This window comes from Amphiura filiformis, chromosome 5 (genome assembly GCF_039555335.1).
Source record: "Amphiura filiformis chromosome 5, Afil_fr2py, whole genome shotgun sequence".
Taxonomy (NCBI): Eukaryota; Metazoa; Echinodermata; class Ophiuroidea; order Amphilepidida; family Amphiuridae; genus Amphiura; species Amphiura filiformis.
Window position 1 is genome coordinate 36,323,385 of NC_092632.1, and position 27,586 is coordinate 36,350,970.

A 27,586-nucleotide genomic window follows, 5' to 3' on the forward strand; every position below is an offset into this window, starting at 1 on the left:
AATCACCCACAGACTTTCTCTCACAATGTTGCTCATATTTCGGGAGTGAAAATTCACTCCCAAACTAACTGCAGTTACAAAATTCATGAGTGAAAAAGCTTGAGCCTTGAAAATGTGATTTTGGTGAGCGATTCACCCTGAGTTAACGCCATCCCTGATCAGGAGCTTCCATTGGAATTTTGGATTTTTAAATAGGCCATTAAGCACCACCACTTCTACATCACCATGGAGATGATGTAAATAATGTTGAGCATACACATAGATACAATAAATATTCTTTATCAAACATTGATTGATTGGTGACAATATTCTTACATTGGAACATCAAGTGAAATGTGAATGCTGATTAAAACAAAGTTCTTGTAAGACACTGCTCTTTAGTAGAGTGGTTATCTGGAGTGCACATTATGCACAAAGTTGAATTTCATTGTAATTATACAGAAGGAAAAAAATGATTGAAATGTGGGTTTTAAACCCAGGGTTTAGCCATTTGAAATCCATACCCCCACTAAGGAAGACTTGAAAATCCAACAAAATTCAAGTTTTAGGTATTCAAAATCCAACACTTTTCATCCAAAAACAGTGGAAAAGGCAAAGAAGATCTTGTAATTTCAAACAAAATTTCGCAAATAGGTAGCATGTACTGAATTTCATCATTTTCAGCTGTATGCCAAAATTTCTACCTGAATAGAGTTTTAACGAAATTGAGATAGCAATGTTATCTTACACAGAGGAGTGTGGATTTTAAATGGAACAGCCCAATATCAATGGAGCACAAGTTACATAAAGTACATATTGTAAGAACAATGCATGTTAAATCCACTGTTATAATATATGCTGTACACTTTGCATGACATACAATGTCAAGGTTTCAAGGAAAAGTTGCCAATATATAAATAGATCATAGAAAATGATTTAATTTCAGTGCAAAGTTCAAGTTGAAATAAATATATGTTGAAAGACAAAATGATCACAAAAGGAATGAAGAAAATAATGGAATGATTCAATACATTTCATTGATTTACATGTGTATCCAGTTTATACATAAAAACATGCAAACCAATTTAAAGAATAATAAAAAGTGAGAACATGGAAATCATACAGCACCACGCAAATTTCCCAGATTGAATGGCTGTGCATTGAGACTATCAATCTAATCCGTGGTATTTATATAGTACCAACATCAGTTTGCTCCAAGGCGCTTTAAATACCAAAATTCTGGGTCTTTTTCTCTAAACGCTGAAATCGTTCAATACATGTAAATATCATTCAAAAAAGTAAGAATGATGTTTATGCTAGTATGCCATTGGCAAATGGCATTACATGCACAACTCCCTCTACTTTTTCATGCATTCAAAAAAGCATGAACTAAAAACAAAAGCATCCAAAAGTTTACAAATCATTGAAGTTTCAGATTATTTCATTCACTTCTACATGCTATAATTGGCTCAAATTATGTTTAATTAACACATTTCATATCACCAAATTGTATGATAAATTAACACACCTGTTTTAACAAGCTAATCTGGATACAATTATTATTCCATGCTATGTTTAGTCATATGGACTTGATATATGCTATGTTTAGTCATATGGACTTGTGATATGTTCAGAGATAAATAAATTATGATTATGTCTATAATGTCTCAAACATGTGCACTTGCTAAGAGAAAATCAAAATCCAGATAGATCCAATCCCATGAATCGGGAGATAAGTGCACTTTGTCTTCAACTTGGCCCCATTATCTAAACAAAATACCACCTACTTAAAACTAATTACAGAGTCACAAAGTGAAAGTTACATGATTACTATACTATGGAATGATGTTAACAAAGTGCAAATGAATGGCAAATAAGTAGAAATGTTTTAAATGAGTGTAAAGACAAGAAATTCACATGCACACTTTTTTGCAAAAATACAACAATCACGGTTACGTCCCGGTAGCGAATTTTGGGTGTAATTTAGCACATTTCAATAGTCCAACCTTGGTTAACAATAATTGCCCCTAGTAAGAGTGAAAATATATATTACACTGAAAATTTGTATAGGAATAACTTTCACGAATCTTCAAACCCATATCTGAGCAAAAATAAACATTAACCTTCAACCTGAGTTGTCATGGGTATTTTATAATTATCACAAATATGGAATACTTTGAGTGTAATTCCAACATACATATAATATACAGTGAGTTAAAATGCCTTCTAATCAACTTAAAACTTAAATGCACAAAAAGAAACTCAGCTGTTATAAACACGCTTATAGCTTCAGAACTAATCATTGTTTCCACAATATTTTAACATAAAAAGAAGGATGAATTATTTACGCGCATTTTGATACCAAAGTTGTCAAATGTCGTTCAATATTAACAACACAGTGGTGCTTTTGAAGAAAAATATCCTAATTTAAAAGTTGCAGTTTACATCGATCAATGGTTATTATGCCAGCACGGTAGCACGTAAAGCCCGCCATTATCTTCACGCTTATTTTAAAATCAATACAAATAGCTGCAACTTTTAAATTCGGGTATTTTTCTTTCAAAACACTGCTGTATTATTAATATTGAACAAAATTGGACAAATTGGGTATCAAAATGCGCGTAAATAAACCATCCTTCTTTTTATGTTGAAATATTGAGAAAACAATTATTAGTTTTGAAGCTATACGCGTGGTTATAACAGCTGAGTTTCTTTTTGTGCAGACTTTAGATGGATTTACTGGACTTAACATTATGAACTGCTGTAAACTTAAAATAAACACGGAGCACCAGTCTCATAAATCAATGAACACTATACAAATCGTAACTAAAACAAAACAATTAACAAAGTTACTACACAACAATTCAATAAAAATTTTCAAACTAGAGAAGTCTGACTCCATCATGTTTTCCTGTTGCTCATGGACGACATGGAGGGCAATGGTGGATGACATGGTGGTTGTTTGCATTCTGCATGTATCATGTTCCACCTTTGTAATGCCAATTATCATTCCATTTCCGGCTTTAGCCCATATATGATGAAGGTACACCATTTGCCCGCTATGAATGACAAGCCAATATGGCAGATATGCCATAGCATTACACAAAAGGCAATTTTGGTAGTCTTTGGGTCCAATCCCTTGGCTAATCACAAAATAGCATGCACAAGACACATTAGTAGAATGCATGGGCAAAATAAAATATAGCTGCCTATGAGCATCCGACTTTTCCAATCTAATAAAATCTAATAAATCAATAAAATAATACTTCTTATAATATATACTTATCTAATAAATCAATTTGGACCTGTTGCAGAGTCCTACTATGTAAACAATCATACTTTATAAATATTAATCTTAATTACATACATCTCATAAAAAATAAAACAAAGATCATAGGTACCAATTTAGTACTTCAATACTGATATGTGTGCATAATCATCAATAATTGATATATATGTATGTATATATGTATATGATACAGATGATGAGATTTGTACATTGCATTAAAATATTGCACAAAAGAAAAGATAAATCAAGATTAGTAGTTTACTTGCATATTACAGCCATATATGTGTTGAATAAAGCTAGTAGTAGTAAGCAAGGACTACTGTACAACGTTAACAGTCCTATAAACTGACATTTAAGTGTGTAACAGGGATGTAGATAAAGTACGCTCTTGAGCCAAATACCAGCAAAAGTACTTCTGACACCCTGCTAACTAAAATCCCAAACAGACATTTTTGCGATTGTTATTTTCGCGATTGCCTAGTCTTGCTCTATACTTGCAATACATTATACATATATTCGCAAGTTATTAATTTCGCAGATGGCACTCCATTTGCAAAATCTGCGAAAAAATAAAACCCTTGTGAAAATCACCACTTACACAGTTATAGGTACAGATTGTCTATAAATATTCAAAGTCCTACTTCATCTGTTAATGAAGGCCAGTTGTTCCATGCTGTGTGCTAGACGTAAAGTTCACTCTCCGACTGGCATCACATATTAAGCGCAATTATAAGCTAAGAATGTGCAACAGAACAATCAGCCTTCATGCAAATAACAACTGAAAAGAAACCATAGAAATTTTGAATGTGTAAATGCAATCTGTACCTAAAATGAATCTGTGCTTGGCACATTGTACACTCATTTTACATTTACCATCAATATAAACACTCCCTACTTACTTTAATCAAAATGTTGATTTTAAATTAATGAAATATATTTGAAACCCACTTCACTCATTGTAATTCTTGGATATGCATGCTGCATATCATGATTTGGCACAGGGTTTATGACAATATGACAAATTTGTGCTTCAATATAAAAACACATTGATATATTGATATAGATATAGTTTACGCCCGGTATATGCTTTAAACTTATAGATTGAACAGCTTAATAATGGATGTCAACAACATAGGTGAGTTGATCCAAAGCTATCTGGTATTCAGGTAACCATACATATTTTGTGAGACAATGATAAAATCAATTATGTAACACTGCTTTGCACATCTCACAGCTGTTATACTATACAACACAGCAGTTTCATATTAAAAAAATTGCATAACAATGTCCAATTATGTTTACTGTACTTCTTTATGTATAACAATATGTCCAATTCTGTTTACAGTACTAGCATTTGCATATATATTACATATTGTCTGTTTTGTGGCTTCATTGAATCCCTGCATGTCCATATCACATGCTTACAGATGGCTCAATTAATTCACAGAAACATTTCAAAATTGCACAAGTTTCAGGCATTTTGGATACATACATAAAAGTTGCATATAGCCAACTATACCGGTTCTTTGAAGAAGTCTCCGGCAATCACAACATTATATTTCACATGGATTAGCATGTGTCCCTCACATTATATTTCACATGGATTAGCATGTGTCCCTCATGGACCAACTTGGGTAAATAAACAAATAAATTATTCCTTATACGTCAAAAAAATAATTATCAAATACAAATCACATGGTTTTATTTAAAACAAACTCATAGTGACCATAAAAACCAATAAAAACATCCGTCTCTCCGCCGAAATTGTTGAGTGCAATGACGTCCCAGTAATACGATGAATGCTGACGACAATTGAGCACAAATAAGCATTACACCATTGCACAATTTCAGCGCGGGAATTTTGAATATCGCGTGTTGAGAGCCGACTGCTTTTATTCATTTTTATGGTCAATATGAGTTTGTTTTAAAAAACCATATGATCCGTGCTAGATAATTGTTTTTCTAACATTAGGTATAATGTTATGATTGCTGGAGACCCCCTTTGAGAGCTGTTGTACATTAACAATCACAGGGTTGCCAGCCCTTACACACTCCATGTAAGATTCTGGAAGGTTTTGAGCTGCATCTCACAATATAACCAACAGTTGCACATTAACCACAACTAGCTCCATATGCACACAATTGCATTCAGTGTATTTACATTACAATTTTGCGACTTAAAAATTACAATATCACAATGTTTACATACAGTGATTTATAGTTTTCTGTGAAAAAAAGCACACATAATATGAGTTGCACCTAAGCCACTTATTAAATACTTTTCTTTGCATAAGAAATGATTGAATACCAATCAATCGCCAATATACCCATGCATAAACTGGGTTAACATATATAACCTCTGACATGATCAGTACATTACCAATGGTCGAAAGAGATAACAGACCGCGTACAATCAGTCAAAGTCCCTGTGCATTGTATGCTGTGAAATCTCGCTAATTCATGAGGGCCGATTGTTCGATTGTGCCATGTCTATTCTAACAATCATGTCAGCGTTGTGTGCCTTCGCATATACGCAATAAAGCATTGTGTGCCTTTGCGATTACGTGATAGACTGTAAAAATACGCAGTAAGTGCATAGCGGTCTCGCCTGTAGCATTTCATGGAACAATCGCCCCTCATTATCAGGTGATGCGGAGACTTTTGACTGATTGTACGCAGTCTGTTATCTCTTTCATCCATGGCATTACCAATCAATCACCAATATACCCATGCATAACCTGGGTTAACATATATAACCTCTGATATGACCAGTACATTACCAATCAATTGCCAATATACCCATGCATAACCTGGGTTAACATATATATCCTCTGATATGACCAGTACATACTGGTTTCATGTCACTTCTATGGCTTGACAGTGAAAGTTCATGTGAGGTGAGCATATCTGTTGGTACAGTGGTACTCTGTGGAAGATACCGATGTTGGCGAACACTACCTCAGAACGATAATGCTGAAAGAAGGCTGCCTCACAGCTTGAACATTTCCGCTCACTGCTTAACAAGTCTGTAAAGAGAAGAGGGAAAATGATGTCAATTTTGAATGGACTTTGTAAAGCACAACTGAAAAGTAATATGCCTGCAGAATCCTATATCATCTTGGAGCATTGGGAAAAGGTTTAGAGAGAATTGGACCTCGACTATTGTTTGAAATATGGACCATAATAACAATTATTCTTAACAGCGAAGTGTGAAGTCAATGAGACCCTCGATTGACTTTACAAAATCTACTCCAAATGAATGTGGAATGGATGATGATTGCATACACTCTACTGTAACTACTGACAAGACAAGTTATACAGCAATATCTGTAGCTAAACTAAAGATCACATAAGTGACATAGGGGCATGTGTACCCCTAATTGAACTGAACATTTTGAAAAATCCCATTGTAAATTGCCAAAAGACTGTTAGGTGCCCCCTAATCAGGTCCCCCATCAAATGAATCACACTATGTAACTGTATACAGCACATTTTTGTGCATACAATTGCAGTGACTTATTTTCAGACTAATTCACCTGCCACTTGTCAAGTAAAACCAAAGTCTTGTTTTAAGGTAACAACTCTCATCATATAAACTGAATCAAGCAATCATTCCTTTCCAGCTGGAAATATTTTTTCTACAAAAATGTATTTCTTTAATAGTAATCAAATTTGAACTAGTATCCAAACTACTTGACTGGACTTGGTAAAAGGAAACCTGGAAGACCTGCCCTACCTACGTAGATGTTCTCAAGCAAGATACTGGTTTAGAAGCTACAGACCTTGGGATAGCAATACACAACAGATACAAGTGGAAGGCCATCATAGCTTATGATTAAATCTGGTCTCTCTCTGCTATATACTGAGAAATGGTCTCTACCTTATCCCTAGAAAAAGAAAAAGTTGCATATTTTTGAAATATCAGGTTTTTAACTGTGTTTATACCTTGTGTGTCATTCCCCTGTGGATGTTGTGTCACATTACTAGCAACATTATAATTCCACAACAGCTATGCATGTCATCAAGATGTATCATAGTTTCACAACCCATAATTAACAAGTTACCATTATGACACAGGCCTATGTATTAACACAGACAGTTTACCTTTAAGTACAGCAGGTAGATCATCAGCTTTCCATGTCACCCGATGTTTTGCTACTGTTCTTGCTGCTAGCTCAAGTAATGATGGCACATCGGTAGCAGGCACATGTGTATGCAGTTCTAGTGTATTTGTGTCCCATTCATTCAACAACGGATTCTGGTTGGCTATTACAAAGAGAAATAAACAACATTGTAATTTATATCCTCACTGTGATGCTCATTAGCCAAAAAAATTTCTAAGGTCTGTTTTGAAACCACATTAATTCAGTGAGAGATATACATGTAAGTAGTGTTGGGTCCAAATTGTCACTCCCGATTACCAGTTTCCTAATTAAGGTCAAACTTCTGACTAAAAAAACTTGGATGTATGTCAAAAGTTCAACATTCTAACTTATGATAACTATCAAAACAGATGAACTTTTAATGCTAGTAATTCTATCATAAACTTCCAATTTCATAAATAAAATGAAATAGCGATTACTGAAAAACTTTAAGTTAAGATATGGCAGTCAAAATTGTTTCTACAACACAGAGATAGCTCCCTCCCAAAGATAGCATCCCTCTCCCATAATAATTAGATTCACTTGTAAAGTAAACCAAATTGATATGACACTGGGGTCTAGTTTAATGCAAATTTATCAGTGTTGTGAAATAAAAACCACAATTTGGTGTGTATAATTGACATACCACTAAATGTATAGAGCTGTAGGTATGAGAGCGAGGCAGGAAAGTACTTGATGTGATTATTTCTAATGTGGAGTTCCTTCAACTGATGCAGTCTGCCAATTTGGTCTGGTAAAGTCACCAATCTACAACAATAAAAATATCAATCTATAAGCATAAACAAAAAACTAAACAGTTCAAAATAAATAAGATGGATAACAAAAATCATTGAAAAAAGATTTGCAAACTTCTCTTCAGAGTCTTTTAAAATAAAAGATGTTCTGACATTTGACACAATCATGATCTTTGCAGAATGCAGTACAACAGCTTGTTATACATAAACTGCCTCTATAACATGTTGTAGGTGATTCACTGAGCGTGAGTAGCTATCAAGGCATAAACAGCTTTTCACTGCTAAAAATCAGCAATGTCGCCCTCTGTTGACACAATAATCAATACAGATGGTTACTATTCTTTGAGTGGGGTACACACATAATCTTTGATGCATACAGATGTGGCTCTACAAAGGTAGTTTTTTCACAATAAATCCTTAGATATTGGTCCAGTTTTGAGCTGAAAAATCCCTACACATGGGTCTCTTTTTGACAAAGATAATTTTCTATGTTAAAGTTCAAACTTGAAGCTAGGCTCAAAAATGGACTTTTAATTGTTCAACCATTACCTGATTTACACCAGCTAACCAGACATGGTCTTATGCATTTTTATGTTCTTTGATGCTGGTAGGGAAAAAGAGCTGTGGCTATCCTTGGTTATCATTGTATTTTTCAGGGTTACATCATCGTTTGCAGGTCTTTACAACTAGACTTACTTGTTATTAGAAAGCCAGACTTTATTTAAAGATGTGCAGCAGCATAAAGAGTCAGGTAACTGTGCTATCTCGCAGGATGAAAAGTCTAACTCACACAGCATGACTAGCCGGCCTATGTGTCTGGGTAATTCTGTCAAATGATTCTCACCAGCATACAAGGCCTGAAAACAACAATATTGCACAAATATATTGACCTTTTAGTGTTGAAAGGAATCTGCAGAAATTGCTTGTTAGCTAATAACATGACAATATGACATGACATTTAGGGGGAGGAGGTAAAAATACTCGATAACGTTTGTGAAAAAAACATCGGTCTGATGAAGAATATGTCAATATATATTTGTTTGCTTTTCCGCATCAAAATGTTGATTTTTTTTTTACATCACAAAACAAACATTATAAACCATTATATAAAAATATTGCAATAATCAAAATTTTGACATGATTTATTGACATTTATGCGAACATCAAAAGCATGTCATCATTCATGGTGTACCTGCGGGTACCAGGTGTCCGCAAACTGGGCCCCACTAACTTGGATAAAAAACAACAACCCAGAAACCCCAAATTAGGGGTGGTAGTTTTGGGTCCCTTTTCCTTGTTTTATGACCCTGTTTTCAAGATTTTCACTAGGGTATTCTCGACAACGGTGTCCCAAAAAGACATGCTATATGTATAGTGGATGTTTGTTTTGGAGTCCCGGTTGTTTTTAGTCCTTCAGGTAATTTCGAAAACGGGAGCCAAAACAAGAACCCAGATGCAACTATCCCTATGCATGTATTTTGGGTCCCGTTTTGAGACATCATCATGGTTATGCCTAAACGATGGCGAATGAAGAACTTTATTCTTGTACTAGTACCATGTGCAGTCTTTTAAAATATTTTTTTGCTAAAGACTAAGGCAATTACACATTTAAACAAAAGATCTGTCTTTATATTTTTAGATTTGCTGTTTTTGTGGTTTTTATTTTATATTCTGTATATATAGCAGACATACATATGTAGCTTACTTTAGATAAACTTTTTTATATTCACAAGAACATATCTAATATTAAATGGGCAGTTACACATACCATGCATACTGCAAATGTGATGACTTTTTAAAAGATAACTTTATAAAATGCCAAATCTCTGAAACACTATTTGTCATTCAAATAAAGGTATTTCTCATGGAAATGACAGTGGCAGTTCAATAATTATTATCTTCTGTACTTTTTGTATAGATTAACTTACCGATAAGTGAACAAGATTACATATTTCATTTGGTAATTCTGTCAGCTGGTTGGAACTGGGATGGAAAAAAATATAAAACAAAGGGTTAACTACTAATAGGCATGTATTATTCTGTGTATTTCCCACCTGTGGTACATGTTGTCCCATCCGTTTGTGTTTCGTGCACACAAATATCCAAAGTGCAAGCAAAGAATAATTATTTGTAATTTAAGAGAGAGAGAGAGAGAGAAAGGTGGGAGGGAGCAATGGAGGGGCAGGGGTAGCACTAGGTTGCTTTTTGGGGTCCCGGACCCACCAAAATAAGAGTTTGGACCCCTGTTTTTATATTTTCTGCAAGTTCAGGGGTCCCTGCAGACCCCCAGTTTTTCAATCTAGCGCTATTGCAGACATACTATTTATGCTGCATTTGTGCAACTCGGACTCGCCAAACTCTACTCCGGACCCCCTACTTTTTAATTTTCTGCAAGTTTGGGGGTCCCTGCGGACACTGGAGTGTTTGGTCTAGCACTACCCCTGAGTGGGGGAATGGGGTAGAGGAACTTGGAAGGGAGGGGGTTGAGACGTAGCTTTGATTGGTTGGTTGGTTAGGGTATGGATGTCTGACATGCTGAGTGAGACTAGATCGCCAGCACAAAATGCTTTCATTTGGGAATGGGTTCACGATGTGACAATATTGGCATTGCAAAAGAATGTTTTGTATGGGAATTCAACAATTCCCATACTCCAGTCAGATGTTATGACATATCAAAAATCACAATATTTGCCACATCAAAGTAAAACGTGTTTTGTAAATTTCCTACATGAGACACAGGAGTAGCGTGCAACATGTTTCATGTACACGCTTACATGCCTACTCATAAAGGTCATTAAAACAGTTGTCTTTGCCACAAGGAAACCTTTTTGGATAATATGACGTGTTTACATGTTGAAATGTTAGACATGTGATCTGGCTTCCCGTTAGTGTACGTCATTGTGTCCAGACGCATATTTTACAAATGTCACATGTAAGTAGTAGTAGTAAAACTTTATTTATTCAGGGTAAACTCAATTCAGTAATACAATACTGGTCTCCTATGAGACCCTGATACATGCATGTGGACGCAGACAAAACTTCGAAATTTAATCATTAATTGATGATAAAAATAAGAAATTTTTATTCTTTTATATTTTTAAGATAATAAAAGCCCAAACATTTTGACCCACCTGCTAAGAATTGAAGTAATTTCTGCAATATTTGTAAATGCAACGTCAGGATATCGTGCACTTTTTGCATGCTTTCCATAACAATCGCTGTTTGATGGGGAAATCCCAATTGATGCAATTGACACTTTGCTGGACTGACGATGTGCGGCTAACGTGCGGTTAATGTTTATTTAATTATATCACAACCTGACAATATTCAGTTTTTAATGTTTTAAGTTTATTTTCTCATAAAAGATCTATGTTTCCTTTATTAGTATTATTGCTACAATGAATAAAAGCAATTTTAAAGACAAAATCCAAATGATAACCTTTTTTTGTATTATTTGGCAGCGTGTGTTTTAGCTTAGCATCAACAACACGTAAATTAAAGAAATGCGCAAGTAAAAGTACGAAAATTTGCTAAAGATTGACAGACTTTGCGCGTGTTTTTGCAGCTGTTTCTGAGCACATTTCGGACCAAAACTGACACAGAAATGAGAAAAATTATCATATATTCTGTGTCATATACTGGGGTACCCAAAAAGGTGGTTTTGTTACATTTTGATGTGCAGCTTGGACTTCAAAATAGTGTCGCTTGAGTATTCCTTCACTTAGAAGATTCAATTAGGTCTTAAATTGAGGCTAATTTATTCTATATTACTCATGTTTTTATCCTGTTTTAAAATAATTTTTAATTCTTTTCTTATGACGTTTGGCATGAAATGTGCCAAGGGTGGTTGAGGATTAGGAGGAGGATTAGGAGGAGGGATTCAGTATTGTAAATTTGATCTAAAACCCCCATTAAAAATTTGAATCTAGTAAAAAAATGTCTAAATGAACTCCCAGACATCGAAACCAAGTAAATAAATACAGAAGGTCATTTAAAAGACTAACTTGCTCAGAATGATTGTAAATGTGGAAAAAAGAGGTGGGGTTAAATCACCTACTTTGTGATTGTTTTGCTCGCACTCTCTCATTTTTAACCGATTTCCATAAAAGGTGTCAAAATGCTCAGGAGGATGAGACGTGTAGGTTAAATGTTTGAAACATTTCATTTTTTACTATGTAACACAAAGGTACCCCAGGTTGTGACACAGGAACCATAGCGACTGGAGATGGAATATCACGGCGAAAATGCACTTTTATTTTATTTTAACAATCAACATTTGATGAGGTGTAGTAGACCCGGGGTACGTGTGTAGCAACAAGGGATTGCCGTTTTGATCATGGCATTCCGTGGCGTTTCCCGGTATGATTGAACGTGAATTTCAGATGGACGCACAAAAATCTGTCTGGATGCAAGTTTTTGCAACCTTGTCAGCAAACTTGCGTCACAACAGACGCACATTTTTTAAACCTTAACGGGAACCCTGCATGTGATCTGTAGAGAATGGCCCACATAGCATGTATTGATATGCAACAAAATGTGGTACAGATGAGCTATGAATGCCAGTGCTCGCTTCCTGGGGATGAACAGGACTTCAGATTAACACTTGCCAACCCACCAATGGTAACCTTATTTTCAGGTGGGTAAAATATTAAAAAGGTAACAACTACCTTAGATCATTGTGAGTAATCCAAATTGTATACATATCCAAACACATTCAAAGTTTAATGCAGTCAAATTGGGTTACAGTTTATACTGCTATATGTAACTTTTGAGAATATACTTCATATTGCTTGCCTCTGCTGGTGGAATTTCTACAATGTGTGCAAAGGTATTTTCAAGTTCTATTAAGGTTGGCTCTTAATTTTCCTAAATAGTATCGCAATATATTTCAGGTTTTGTAACCTATTGGTCAGATTTAATCTGTGCAATATCTATATTACTATATGTAATGATCAATCTCAAAATACTTGTACTGGTGAAGCATGCAAACTCCTCTCTGGTTCTTTAAGCATGTATGGTTAATATCCAGATATGACAATTGCTTAATATCCTCACGACTCTCCTTGTTCATTTGAGAAGTTTTAGTGAGAATTCTGATTTTAAAATACAGGTATTATGCACAATGTCAAATTTGGTCCTATAGTACTAACGGTGCCCAATTAGGTACCGATGACTCATTCTGTCATACCCTCGTGATGTAATAAATTGTATAATAATTAACATTTGCATAGCTTTATTTATATAAAAAAACAAGAGTCTTGTGCAAATGTTCAGGGTATACACCAATCCGAGAAGCGTTTACTGTATTTGGCCCTCTATCGACGGAAACACAGATGTACCAGAGCGGGAGATTTAATTCGTAAGTCAATACTCATGATTGTGTATGAATATCACTGTTGTGTACAATTCCCGGTTACAATTCTGTATAGCACACAATAAATAATGGGTGGAACCCCCGACCTCAGGACACCCCAGTTTTACATCGGGGACACCGCAGTAATGGCGAAGTCGGATAGGTGTATAATAGAAAGAGTCACCGGTACATATCAGACCACTGATAGTGCTATAGAACCAAATTAGATGTTGTACCTTACTATCATTAGCCCTACAGGGATTTGAATCAGAGACTGCACATCAGAACCTTGCCACTAATAAACCATATCTTGGGCCACTAAGCCATACCCCTGGGGCCCTACCGACCCTCTTCCTTACTCACAAAGGCCAAAGGAGCTAGATTTTTGATCAGTCAATTAGCACCCTCACTCCCCATGAAGTAAACCCTTCCTAGCTTTACAGTGCATACAATTGTGATAACTAGGTCAGCTGACTTCCTGTCTTTGCTTCCCTTCCTATGATCCAGACCTCAGTTATGGTCCGAGAGGTTACAATTAAAAACTTACTGTGCACACAATTCTTCTAGTTTGGTCAGTTGGCCTATTGCACTTGGTAAAGATTGCAGCATGTTATTTGTAACATTTAACACAGACAGATATTTCAGGTTGCCTAGCGACGTGGGTAGCTTCTTCAGACGGTTGTTCTTGCAGTCTAGCTCTTGTAACCTGGGGAAATTACCGATGCATTCCTGGAATGGACAAGATAAAATCAAGACAAACACTACTGTGAGATGGCACATTGTTACTCAAATGTCAAAACTACAAGAAATGCTTCAATTTTATAAGCACACTTACTTTCAGCTATAGTATAACATATTGACATTCCATCATGAAGTAATAAAATAAAAAAAAATAAAAAAAAGTAATAACCTGGAGGTTTTGCATTCTGCTATATTACTTGCTTTGAAAAATACTTTTTAAGTTGGGACTTAAAACACAAGCTCATAATGAAACAATACAATGGCCCATTGGGCTATTCCATTTAAAATCCACATTCCCCCTGTGGAAGATTTTGGAAATATCTTCCACGGGGGAGTACGAATTTCAAATGGAATTAACACATTAGCAGCTCCATGCAGCAGGGGGCGATTCAGGTGGAATGTTATACAGAGGGTGTGTGAAATTCAAAGAGAGCTGCCCAATGTGCTCATTCTATTTGAAATTTATACTCCCCCTGTGGCAGATATTTCTAAAATCTTCCTCAGGGGTATTGTGGATTTTCAATGGACTAGCCCATTGCAGCTGCAGCATGATTTCATGTTTTTAGACCATATTCTTATTCTTAATGATAAATATATGCAAAGTCCCTGTGTTTTTATGAAGCTATGTTATTTGCATATTCATAAGAGTTGATTGCTTATGTGACAAATACTATGACTGCACTTTGGAAAATACCCATGGCAGATGCATCTGCTCTCTGGCTAGTGTTTGCCACAGACCCTAGCAACCCACTCCAAAGGAGGCCGAGCATCAAAGCTACAAACAGAGCACAGAATGCATGACAGAGAGGACAAGCCCTGACATCATGCAACTTTGTGTACCCTCTCCAGTTTCTGGGTGTGCGCTACCAGTAGTTTTTCTCTCTGTGGGTAATACAGGAACACGGTCTGTAACATAGACTACTCTACAGCTTATGTTGCATACACATCTTGGACTTTATAATACGGCTATCTAGAGTTTTTGACGCCAGATTGATCTGAATTACTGTTGAATATTATTGTGATGACCATATACACAGATGACACTTTCTTCACACGGATGACACTGTTGGTATTAATTCAAATCTGTGTCATGGAGATCATACAGCCTGCATATTGACATGAAATATGCACATAAAATATAAAGCGTTTTAGCACATTTTATTCAATTTACAGCAATCCACATTAAAACAGATTTAAGAGTGTCATGAAGACAGTCTTTACATCAGGAAATACAATGCTACAAAATACTCACAGGCAAGTCTTCTAGACAATTATACTGTAGGAATAGTTCTTCTAGCCCTCTAAGCAGGCCTATTTCTTCTGGTAATTCTACTAGTCTATTATTAGATAGATTTAAGCTGGCTAGTTGGCTTCCTACATAACCTATCTTGACTGGACACTGCTTCAGATTCATATAGCTGAAAGGAAAACAAATATCAAAGTCTGTGTTTAGTTGGCATGTGTGGATAGGTCTATGATCCATGATATATTGAGCAAATGTGTCATTTTTAGGGGAAAATATCTTTTAGCTTCTAGATGTATACACATATACCGTAAAACCCTGTCGACAAGCATATATAGTGTTTTTTATGAAAGCTAAATTAATTCGAAGTAAGCGTAAATATACCAATACATAAATACAATAGATTGGTCTTAAAATAATACTTGTTTGTATATGCTTGGATCTGCAATTTATTTGCTCAAACTCCATAATGGCGCCTGGATTAATGTAGTTTTCATCAGAAGCACTCTATATGCTTGTAGACAGGGTTTTACGGTATTTACTCTTATGCACTTTTGCAAAATGAAGCAATGTATGTTTAACACCACCCCATGCATGATGCAATTTCTGTCGACCGAAAAAATGAAGGAAGTACTCACAAGGATAATTATACCAAATAAAGACATCCGAAAGTTATCACTATTTCTGACCCATTAAAACAAAGTATATTTTCAGGAACCATATTTAGGCCCTAGGAACTCTTGAGGTCCTCATTGCATCAAAGAATTGTTATGTTGAATTCCTCGAATGCATCAAAGAATTGTTATGTTGAATTCCTCGAAAGTACAGCAAGGATAATGCACAACCATACCCCCATACACACCCACCCCCACCCAAGCCCAATGTATACCCCTACTTCCCATCACACACAGAGAAGCACCCCACACACAGAAGCACCCTGCACACAATCATGCAAATGTCACAGGTTATTCTGCCATGGATCAAACAAAGAAAACCCAAACCAATATAATTCAAAACTTAAATTACAGGAAAACTTGCACCAAAATATCACACTTTTATCTTTTTTTAAAGAAGGGTGGGTGAAATCTAAGATGGGGGACCAAGCTCCGGTTCAAAAATGGGATGAGCAGCAGAGTCAAAATTATACACAATCAAGTATCATATATTGCTGTTAGTGTTACTATAGAACTCAGTGAAATGAATTTCTGATTATACCTCAAATCTGATTCAACTGTAATAACTATCACCCAAGTATATCTTACCTAACTATAGTATAATATCTGTAAACAACTATCAAATTAATCAGACTTTTGATTCTTGCTAGATTTGCTAAAGCACTCAAAGCTCGTGCATCACACAGTCCATTGCCATGGTTACGGGATAAAAGTATACTATTTAATCATTTGTATAAGGTATAGTTAAAGCTATGCTGACAGCGAGGTCTCTTATCACTGACTGTGTCAAATATTAGTAAAGAAATATTACATGATGTGAAATATATTGTTTACTTGCTTTTAAAACGATGTTTGTTAGTCTAACAATTTATAGTCATATTTGGGAATGTTATGCTCCATTCCATGAAACTGTGAGCTCTAGGTGTCAGTAGGTGATGATTTTGATGAAGGTGGCACTGATAATGAATTGATGATGATGAGGAGGAGGAGGCCATAATAAACAAGGAGGTTTATCTCAGGACAGCGCATGCATAGCTTTTAACATTCACATTGCATGTAGCACAATATGGTTAAAATAAACAACAACTGTGATGCGACCGAAAAAGAGGCCCATACACACATTTAACATTTGGGGGTGGGGGGTGGGGTAGCATCAGCAAATTTGCTACTGACACAACCATTTTCTTTTTAATTGACATATTAACGAAGATGATGATTATATTGATGATAGTGGTGACCATGATGATGACGATGACAAGATTGACAATGGTGCTTATAAGGCTGCAGATGATGATGATGAACAGATGATGCAAAGTGAAGGCATACAAGCAGCAGGGCAACCGCCCACTGACAATATCATCACTACCAAATGCACTGTAAAACTAGACAATGGCATCTTATTGGCAGCCATCACTCATAAATAATATCATCAATTCCAAACTAGAAGAACATAATTTCTTGTGTTTCTAGCAACCAAACACTGACAACATTATCTCTATTAACCACTGCCTGCCATAGCTGCCAAGTATGGCTTTTGAAGACTTTCATAAGTTTCCTTGTCTCACTCGGCAGTATTGAGATGTATTAATTATAGCCAAGCTCATGATTGCATACTATTTTTAACAATGAAATGTCTTTATACCTTGGAAAAATCTACACTTAATATTTCATTATTTTTTCTCCACATTAACGCTTGCATTTAATGCAGTAGGGTTTATATTAAAGGAAGAGATTTTGTCTGTTTCAAGTTCATACAGCTTCACCCACTAATTGGTTAAACTTCAGATTTCCTTCTGAAAATGAACTAGGGAAATCTGATTGAAGATAATTCAACTCCAATATTTCTCCAGGAAGAACATAAAGAGCTATAAATTATGTGATTACAGATAAAATGTCAACATCAGGCATGAGAATACATTTCCATGAAAAAACAAAACAATAAACGCAGGAAAAACATGTAAAAATGTGGCAGGCAAAAATGTTCCAAAAGGGACTAAAAATAAATAAAAACAGAGACATTTGGGCAACAAAAAAGCAGGACAATTCTTGTGCCTGTAAAATATATCAGCACCTGAACATAAAATAGTTTGTTACCTTTCACAGAGACATTATTTTGAAATGCACCATTTGTTTTATAGCACCCTTTTCCTTTGACCTCATGGAATCTACAACTGGTTCCAGTTCCTTCAAGGGGGTGTGTGCGAAGTGCTCACAGCCACTTCAAAAGAGAGAGAGAGAAAGAGGGAAAAACTGGAGGATTTTGTAATGCCAGAGAGGGCCTGTCACTGTCCCCTCAGAACTGAACAAGTGCTAATGGAATCACACGGAAAAATCACATTTCTCGCATTTACGGCCCTAGCTACTATGGGCTATTTGCGGGGAGGAGATACGTTTAAGTGACCGCTTATGGGTTCGAATTTCAACCAGCCTAATCATGGAAGCTCCCGTGCCCAAGTGGTTAAGGCATTGGTCTTGTAAACCTGAGGTCCTGGGTTCGATTCCCAGGCTGGGTTCACTTTTTCTCCTTGTCTCCTTTATTATTTTCGACGGCGAACCTGGTGAAAAATAATATTTATTGCTAATGGAATCTTCATTTTTATTAGAACAACAAAATGTTTAAGGGCTCATATTGAAATACCCTACCACGTTTTCACACAGAAAGAAGGCAGGATTCCCCTCGCTAAGCGCGCGCCTCAGGAAAGCTCGGTCATAAAACGGATGGATTACCGTATTTCGTCAAATAGTCCCCCCCCTCAAATAAACGCCCCACCACTTTTTTTCAACCAAGATGTTTCAAAAATTCGATATTTCCATGCTATCTTGTGTAGTAAGCTTACCAAGTTGCTCACATGTTCGGTAATAGCAGCAATAAATGGCGAAAATCTGCATCAGAAACCCGGAAGTGAACCAAAAGTCAGTGTCAAAAGTTCATAGTTCTGTCATTTTAGCGTGACTTTTAAGCTTACCTAATGATTTTAACGTGAATTGTCGTGCTAAAACTGACCTCTAATAAATGCCCCCCCTTGGGAAAATGTAACGCTCCCCGGGGCGTTTATTTGACGAAATACGGTAAATGCATCAGTGATACACCCTGCCTTTTGAAGGGGTCCATGACGAATGGTAAGATTTACTCAGACTACGGCTCATCGCACAACCCAGGAAAGCGCGCTCCTAATTTAAGTGGCTAATTGCAGTGTTATAAGCACACAGGATTTTAACAAAAGAAGGCTAGCACAGGAAAGCTGCAGGATGGCGCACACCTTCCTGTGTAAGGGACTTTCAAAAAGAGCCCTAAGGCAGAGGGATATATAGAGAGAACACAGATATTAGGCCTTAACCAGTTCAAGAGTAGAGAAGGCAAGACAGAGTGAACCATAGAGAGACAGGAGATAGAGTGAAAGAGAAGTAAATAGAGGAGAGTTAGAAAAGACAAAGGAAATAGGGTGACAACTCTCTAGTCCGAAGGGTCCCTAGTCCGAAGGCTCCATAGTCCGAAGTTTCGCTAGTCCAAACACGTAATTTACCATTCACTAGTCCGAATTCTGAAAATGGTTCACTGGTACGAATATCGGGCTCTCTAGTCTGAGGGTTCGCTAGTCCGAATAATAAATAAGCTTCTCTGGTCCGAATATAGAATAAGGCTCGCTAACCCTAACCATAACACTAGCCTTAACCCTAATTCTATATTCGGACTAGAGAACCTTCAGATTAGACAACTTAATTTGGTTTTCGGACTAGCGACCCTTCGGACTAGAGACCCTTTGGACTAGCGACCCTTCGGACTAGAGAGAAGTCCCCAGGAAAGAGTGCAGGGGGAGTGAAAGAGAGAGTAAGTCAGAGGAAAGACAGAACAGAGTAGACACTTCATGGAGGGTGAGAAAAAGGTAGTAAAAAGAATGAAATGAAAAAAAAATGGGATAGACAAAAGACAAACAGAAACATATAAAAGCTGTGAAACACAATAGCACATGAGAACCTCCTTTCAGTATAATTAGTTTTGTAATTATTTCTTCTAACCTGCTTTATCTTCTCATCCAAATGTCCCTACTCTGTTATAATTCAAAGGGCAAGTAGCTATTCCCTTTTTCCTTAACCCTTAGGCCCATCCTGTCCATATCGGTCTGTTGGGTCATGATATACCCTGATGACGACAACATCTTGGCCTAGCTTGTTTTAAAAAGTTAATTTCTTCCAGGATGTTGATTTGCTACAGCTGATGCATTGCTTAAACTGTGTGGCTATGGCTGATTGCTCCGATGTTGATGAATCAAAATATTCTCATGGCTTTTCATACCCTTTAATAGATGTGTTATTTACAGCATGAACCTGGTTTGACATTTAAAAGATTATTTTTAACAGAGTGATAACATTTACAAGTGCGTTATGGATTTCAAAAAATACTTCTAACAAATTCAGTTACATTTCTACAGCAGAAAATAGAATTTATTTTACATTTTAAGTCTGGTCTTTGATACGCTTCTAAACTTGACCTGGTAAATGATAAACCAGCAAGTCTTTAGCTGTAGTCTATGGCTTTTAACAGAAAATGCTAACTTTCTTGGAGGTTATATAATTCAGTGCACTTTTGAGGTTTGCTAGCTACAATCTTCTTTAAAAGTATTGGAACCTTTGAATTCTGTAATATAAATACGCCCCCATTCACCCAATAAATGTTGAATCTTGCAATTGTGTTAATGCGCAAATAGTACTCAATTGAGGGGTTAGGAAACGGCTTAAGTGCGACACCAAAGAAAGCAATATTTCAGCACAAGAAATAAGGCCATAATAGAGTGCAACTTATCCATACATGTAGGTGTCCCAATAACTTCCGACTACATTTTACAGATCTATCTATTCAGAAAGTATACTTGAAAATACGTCAACTTGTAAGTTGATTAATAAGTACAATGCAGTTTGAATACCAGGAGACATCTCATTATCAAGTGAGCCCCTTGGGTGTTCATTCGATTACTGTATAACAGACTTGTAAAATATCCTGTTTTTATTCATTGGTTATACTTAGTCTTTTGGGAAAGGAGTTAGAGGCAGTCTACAGTTCCTATTTGAATTGTAAATTTGTGAAACTGACTTAAGTACTTGTCATCTGACTGTGGCTTGTCATTATTTAAACTCCCACAGGATATCGGCACTGTCAATCAGTAGGTGTATAAGATCAACTACTGGGAGCAGAATAATCTCACTTTTTTGATTTGACATTTCAAGAAAGTATGAAACCTGTATTTAAAATAGCTTGTTTGATGTACATGTAATAATATACAGTATAACCAAAATCAAGGAAAAATAGTTGGCACACCTTGACAAATAAGTTGGAACTCGTCACTGCCACCTTAGACCCTAGAAAATTGGCATAACAATGTTTGTACAAACCTCTTTTCCCCTTCCCTCCCCATTCCCCCTCAATGAATGTTGGGGAGACAGGAGAGCCCAATGTCAAAAGTGCTTTCATTAACATTGAATTGGGGGAGAGGGGTGGACATTTACATTGAGAATGCTGGGAGTGCCAACATTATTTTCCTTAATTGCAGTCCAGCACAGATATTGGAACACAATTTTCCAGTCACATTGTCAGTCAACATTATTGGGTAAATTTTCTCTGGGAAAATTTTCTGGACATGTGACCAATGCCTCAAGCCTGATCCCTGACCCTTGGCGGTGACCTCGCTATTCAAGTCTTAGTCATTTTGAATTGGAATAATATTCTTGGCCACAATTTTGATAGAAATTTGTGGGTTTATCAGTTTGTGCATAACACAGGCACGAGAATGATCATCCATGAAAAAAAACCTGAAGTGTTGAAAGTGTGTGAAATTGGGCTAAAAAGGCCAAAAACAGGCTGAAATTAAAAGAAAGTGTGGAAATTAAAACAAAAAAAAAAGCCTGAATTCAGGTTTATTTATTTTATTTATTTATTTTATTTATTTAAACCTGAAAAATCTCATGCCTGATAACGTGCTATAAATCATCATGCTTTTTTATAAATAAATAAAGTGACTGAAGCCTGTATCGATTCAAAGAAAGCTTTTTAAATTTTGGCTCCATAGGTACAAAACAACTCTGGATTCAAAGAAAAATTGTTATTTCCAACCTACTTTCTGAGTCATTTCCTTTTAAGTGTTATGTGAAATGTGAATATCAAATTCAAAGAAAGCTTTTTAAATTTTGGCCTCACAGGTGGAAAACAACTCCATTCAAAGAAAAATTGCTATTTCCATCCTAATTATAAAAAACCCTGATTCTGCCTATCTACAAACTATCCGATACACATGCTCATCTCATGAAAAGGAATTGAAAACACACCTTGTTATGTTGGGTGTGTGTAATAATTTTACTTTAATGAAAATTGCAACTAAGGTGATTTGGCAAATTTCCATCACCCACAAGATCTACATGATTATATTCAATAACCCCTACATCATTCTTATCTCAAAACGTCAAACTATCATTATGGTTCATCCATATTCCTCTCTATTTCTGACACCGTCTGCTCAGCAATTATGCGTTCACTCACGTGCTGCCAGAGCATTTGCAACAACGTGACTGACAATGTGCTGTTGCAGAACATCCAGCTAGATAGAGCCAGTTCTTTCCTAAGTTCATTTTGCTAACAGTCTTCTAGTTGGAAAACACACCTAAAACATGTGCATTACTTATGCATGGCAACAACATGTGAGCTGGAGTAAATGCTTTTCACAATTAAGTGCATGCTTTTTTTCTGCATGACTGACAGCTGAGGGTTGGGAAATACTAATTTTTGCATCTTATAAAGGAAATGTATGCATATTATATGCTTTGTAAACTGAAACTGTGAGGTAAAATTGTAATTAAAAACCATTTACACTTTTATTTTAAGGTTAAAATTTGAGTTAAAACTAGTACAGTACAGATAGCACTGTGTAAGTTAATTAGTGGGATATGGTGATGAACATCTGTGACAAATTACATGGTTGATTGGACAGAAAGTGCCCTTAACAAGGTGAGTTTGCTGGCTGGCAAGCTTGTTGAATCGGCTGATGCATTACTAAGACAAAGCACATCTCATTTTTCTTTTCACATCTCTAGCTGTAATAGTAGTACTAGCAAACTAGCCCCCTTTCTGCTTTCTTTGGCTCTTAATATTTTGTTTGCAAGTACATTTCCTGAGATTCCAACAGCAAACCTCTCCTCCTAACTATGCAGGCCTGGAAAAAATGTGGAAAGTGGGAAGCTCCTTCCCGGGAAATTTTGAAGTTTGGAGGGAAATTAAGGTCCTTAAACAAAGAAATACATAACAGAATTTGGAGGGAAATTTGTCTTTTCGAAGGGAAATTTTGATCATCTTCCAGGGAAATTTTCATTTTTTCCAGCCCTGTAACTATGTATGTATTAAACTAGCCTTTATCCTCCATTCCACATGAGGGACCTCTTCAGACACTTCCTTGACCAGAGGTAGGACTGTACTATTTCAATGGAGACTCTTCTTTGTCTCACTGAACTTATGTTGGCCAATAACATCAGTTCAATGCTTTATTTGTATTTCCAGCAATTAGTTAACTGAAATAGCCCATCATTTTTTTCAACTAAACTGTTCCATAAATGCTGTCAAAATACCATACTGTACCCATATATTTAAACGTTGATTGCCAATTTCACGAAGTGCATACCAATGCGGCCACTGTTATTGACAGCATTGTTTACAGTAGACTTAATCCTTCAGTTGTTTACACTGTGCATGTATTTATGTTATCCTTGTATAGATGACTAAAAAACTTTTTTAACACTTAAGTTTCTCAGTCATCAACCCAAAAAGTTGACAAATGATGGAAGCAGTCTATATTGTTTGTAGCATTTGTAGAAATGATGTATTGTATGTGGAGCACCGCAGCACTGTCAGATAATACATGTAGCTATGTTTTAATGGGTATTATCATGGTAAAAAAACCTCTCATTTAACTCACCCCTTTTGGAAAATGCAGCACCATGGGGGCGTTAATTAGAGAAAATACATACATTAAGCTATAATTAGTAAGAAACGTAATCTCATTATGCCAACTAACGTCATGTATTTTTTTTGGTATTGATTAGATGAGTATAAAAAACCCTGAAAATATGATCCTCTAACTTGTTTGTTGCACATACCATATCCTCAAATAGTTGCCACCAGGAGCATTACATATTCCAAAAGGGGGTGTTTATTAGAGGTCATTTTTAGAACAATAATTCCCGTTAAAAGCATTAGGTAAGCTTAAAACTCACGCTGAAATGACAAACTACGAACTTAGGAATGATGACTTCCAGTTCACTTCCGGGTTTACTATCAGATTTGTAAAATTAGCGATCGTGTGTGCACCTTAGTAAGCTTACTACACAAGATAGCATGGAAAAATCAGCATTTTTGAAACATGGTGGGGTATTAAATTGAAGGGGTGACTATTTGAGGACATACGGTAAGCAATTTGAAATAAAAGCTGGGGTTTGTCAGCATGAAAAATGTTTCATCATATGGAAGTCAGATTTCAGTAAAAATTATGTAATCTACAACCACAAATTTATGTAATATGTCATGTGATCTGTGAAAACCCTTTGCATGATGACATTTCTAATTGAATTTTGCAGACAAAAAACATGGAAATTTACTGATGAGAACTGTTGTCATTTTGTACCTGCAGCTTCAACATCAGAAGTTATGAGCAAAGAAGGATTGAAAAACATTAAAGAAATAGTTTTAGCCTTTATTATCTTTATAAAACAAAATGGGATGATGTGACATGTGATCCCAATATGAATCTAAAGGCAATTTAGACAGTATGATCCATGTGACATAGCAAAATAATTTTTTCCTGAAACTGAACTTATAAAATGTGTAAGTACATGTAGGGTCACCAGAAAACAAAGTTTGTGGAAAAATCTCAAAAAACTCCAAAATATAGAAAGAAAATCATGGAAAATTGCTGTTGGCATAAAATTAAAGACATTCACTTGCAACCTTTACAAAAGGCCAAGACCTTATACACCCTGCAGTCCTGCACTCCCTTTATATTATGTATGAAATTAGTATCATTACTAATCCCAAAAGGTTTAAAGATGAACCTGGAACCTGGACAAGATACTTATCCAACCATCACATGATTCAAAACTGTATATATCATAGGTCATGTGTCTAGCCTAACCAACTACTTGTGGCTAGCTCCCATTATACTTCAGAATGACATTTGCTTAAAGGTCAGATTGGAAGATTTTGTTTTATCTTATTCACACATGTGAGACTACTAAACATCAATGATTTTTGTATATTATTACAATCCTAAACTAGAAAAGTCTTTGCAAAATAATATTGATTTGCACAGACATTTCCATGCATATGTTTACATTAAAGACACATTTTTGAGCTATTTCACAAAAGTACTTATAAAACACTAAATCCATATACAAAACAGACATGCACAAATAAAATTAAGAACTAACATAATGTATTTCAATAAAACATGTCTCACAATCATACACTTGTTTTTGTCAAAATTAGTCACTTTTTGTTCTTATCAGCCACTTTTAGGCAATTCAGGCCAACTACCTCCCTCCTCCACTTTTCAAGATGGAATGATGCCACAACTGCACACAAGTGCTGTCACACAGCACACACACACATGCACCCCCACTTGCGTAGGAAGGAAAATGTGGACCTCATTCTGCATATGATTTAATACTATCTAACCGAGGACTCACACACCTGTTCTTAATTGGCATACCGTGGACCTCACACACACACCCCCACCCCCACTGGTTTTTCCCTTCAATCGGGGATACACACATTTCACACAGGTTGCGTAACCATGAAAATGGGGACACCCAGTTGGCACATAATAAAGCCCGATCTTCCCCAGTTGACTAGGAAAAAGTCTAACATTCCTGACTCTCTACAGGGCAAATGGAGACATCACCCCCTATTGCCCTGTAGAGTGTCTTAACACGCTTTATATCCCCTGTTACCCTGTATAGAGTCCGTTTAAAAATCGGGATATCCCGGTTGGCGGTATATCCCCAATTACAGGTTAAAAAAATGGAATGTATCCCCGATTGAAGGCAAAAACCAACGCACCCCACCACTTACTAAAGTTACTATCCAACAGTGGCCTGTCCTATACCTCTCATTGGTGGACCAGTTTTAAATGCATTTTTATGTTACTTGCGATGTCCTGGTTATATATAATCGACCGAGGACGTCCACGGTGGGAGGTATGTTCTCATTTATCATGTGTCCTCATTTGTCATGTGTGTATCCTTATGTAGGTCCTCGTTTGCCTGGCGACGTAAATGTACCCCCCCCCCCTGCACACACATATTACAAAATCTCACCTTAGATCTAATTCTAGAGGTTTTTCTTCACAAGCACCTTCAACAAGACTAAGAGCTGCAGCCACACCAGTACCATGTGCAACACATATTGAAGCTTGGTTAGTTTTACAACAAGCACCACATCTGGAATACCTGATATATGAAGAAATTTGAGAGAAAAAAACAGGTATGAGCAAATCAGTCAAATTTAGAAGTATGCTCAACATTTATGAATGTAAGTCTTAAGTTGTTGTGCTGGTACATAGCTATCAACAATTACAAAATACAGCACTAATTTTTTGGAATTAAAAAAATCTTATCAAGTTCTGCCAAATGAAACATAGCTCAATCCTAATCATTCATTTAGTCCTAACTGGAGATAAAAGAAAAAGTTCACTTTTTTACTAATTTCATGAAAAAAGAGAGCCAAAAACATGCATTTTCGGCATGTTTTCTGACCATTGATTCACAAAAATTGGCAATATAATTTTTTAGATGCTTACCTACAAGCTTTTTTAGCTGGCAGCTGACCACAACTCACACACAATATACTTGATGAAAACCGTCTTATGACATGACATGACACAATCACAGTATTACTTGTATTTTGTCCACTGCGACTTCTGTGCTCAGGTGAGGAGCAAGCCTAAAATGGAAATGGAAAATGGGGTAAAATTGGAACCTTTTACTTAATTAATTTAAAAAACAATATTCTACAAACAAATGTATGGTAACTAAGATGCCACAGTCCAGGGCCACAGTATCATAGAGACCAAAGGTGTAAATATTCAAAATGATGAAAAACAGCCAGTGTCTCCCAATACCTGGGTCCTGGGTTTGTCCTCCGAAAGTCAACTTGAATTTAATTCCTTCCCACAATACAATATGCGTAGTACTGCATTTAAACAAAGGAGATGGATTAACCTTTGAGCTGTATCTATTGGTACCCCTATCATGTGAGAAGGAATTTTGTGTACAAACTGACTTCCAGGATCAGTATTGCAATCAGGGATATGAAAAACTCTGAAAAAGTCATAGGTCACTATTTAGAGGTTTATGATTGCGCATCAGTTGTTTTGAG

At 36.1% G+C, this 27,586-nt stretch overlaps 1 protein-coding gene across 1 annotated transcript in view; it reads right to left on the reverse strand.

The window, feature by feature from the left end:
- Positions 1–5,213: 5,213 nt before the first annotated feature.
- LOC140153054 (uncharacterized) overlaps positions 5,214–27,586 on the reverse strand; it is a 38,807-nt gene continuing 16,434 nt past the window's right edge. The window contains 9 exon segments of the mRNA XM_072175657.1: positions 5,214–6,294; positions 7,373–7,534; positions 8,057–8,178; positions 8,862–9,022; positions 10,094–10,148; positions 14,066–14,247; positions 15,512–15,677; positions 26,527–26,658; positions 27,009–27,151. Coding sequence (XP_072031758.1) covers positions 6,125–6,294; positions 7,373–7,534; positions 8,057–8,178; positions 8,862–9,022; positions 10,094–10,148; positions 14,066–14,247; positions 15,512–15,677; positions 26,527–26,658; positions 27,009–27,151 — 1,293 coding nt within the window. The 3' untranslated portion in view covers positions 5,214–6,124.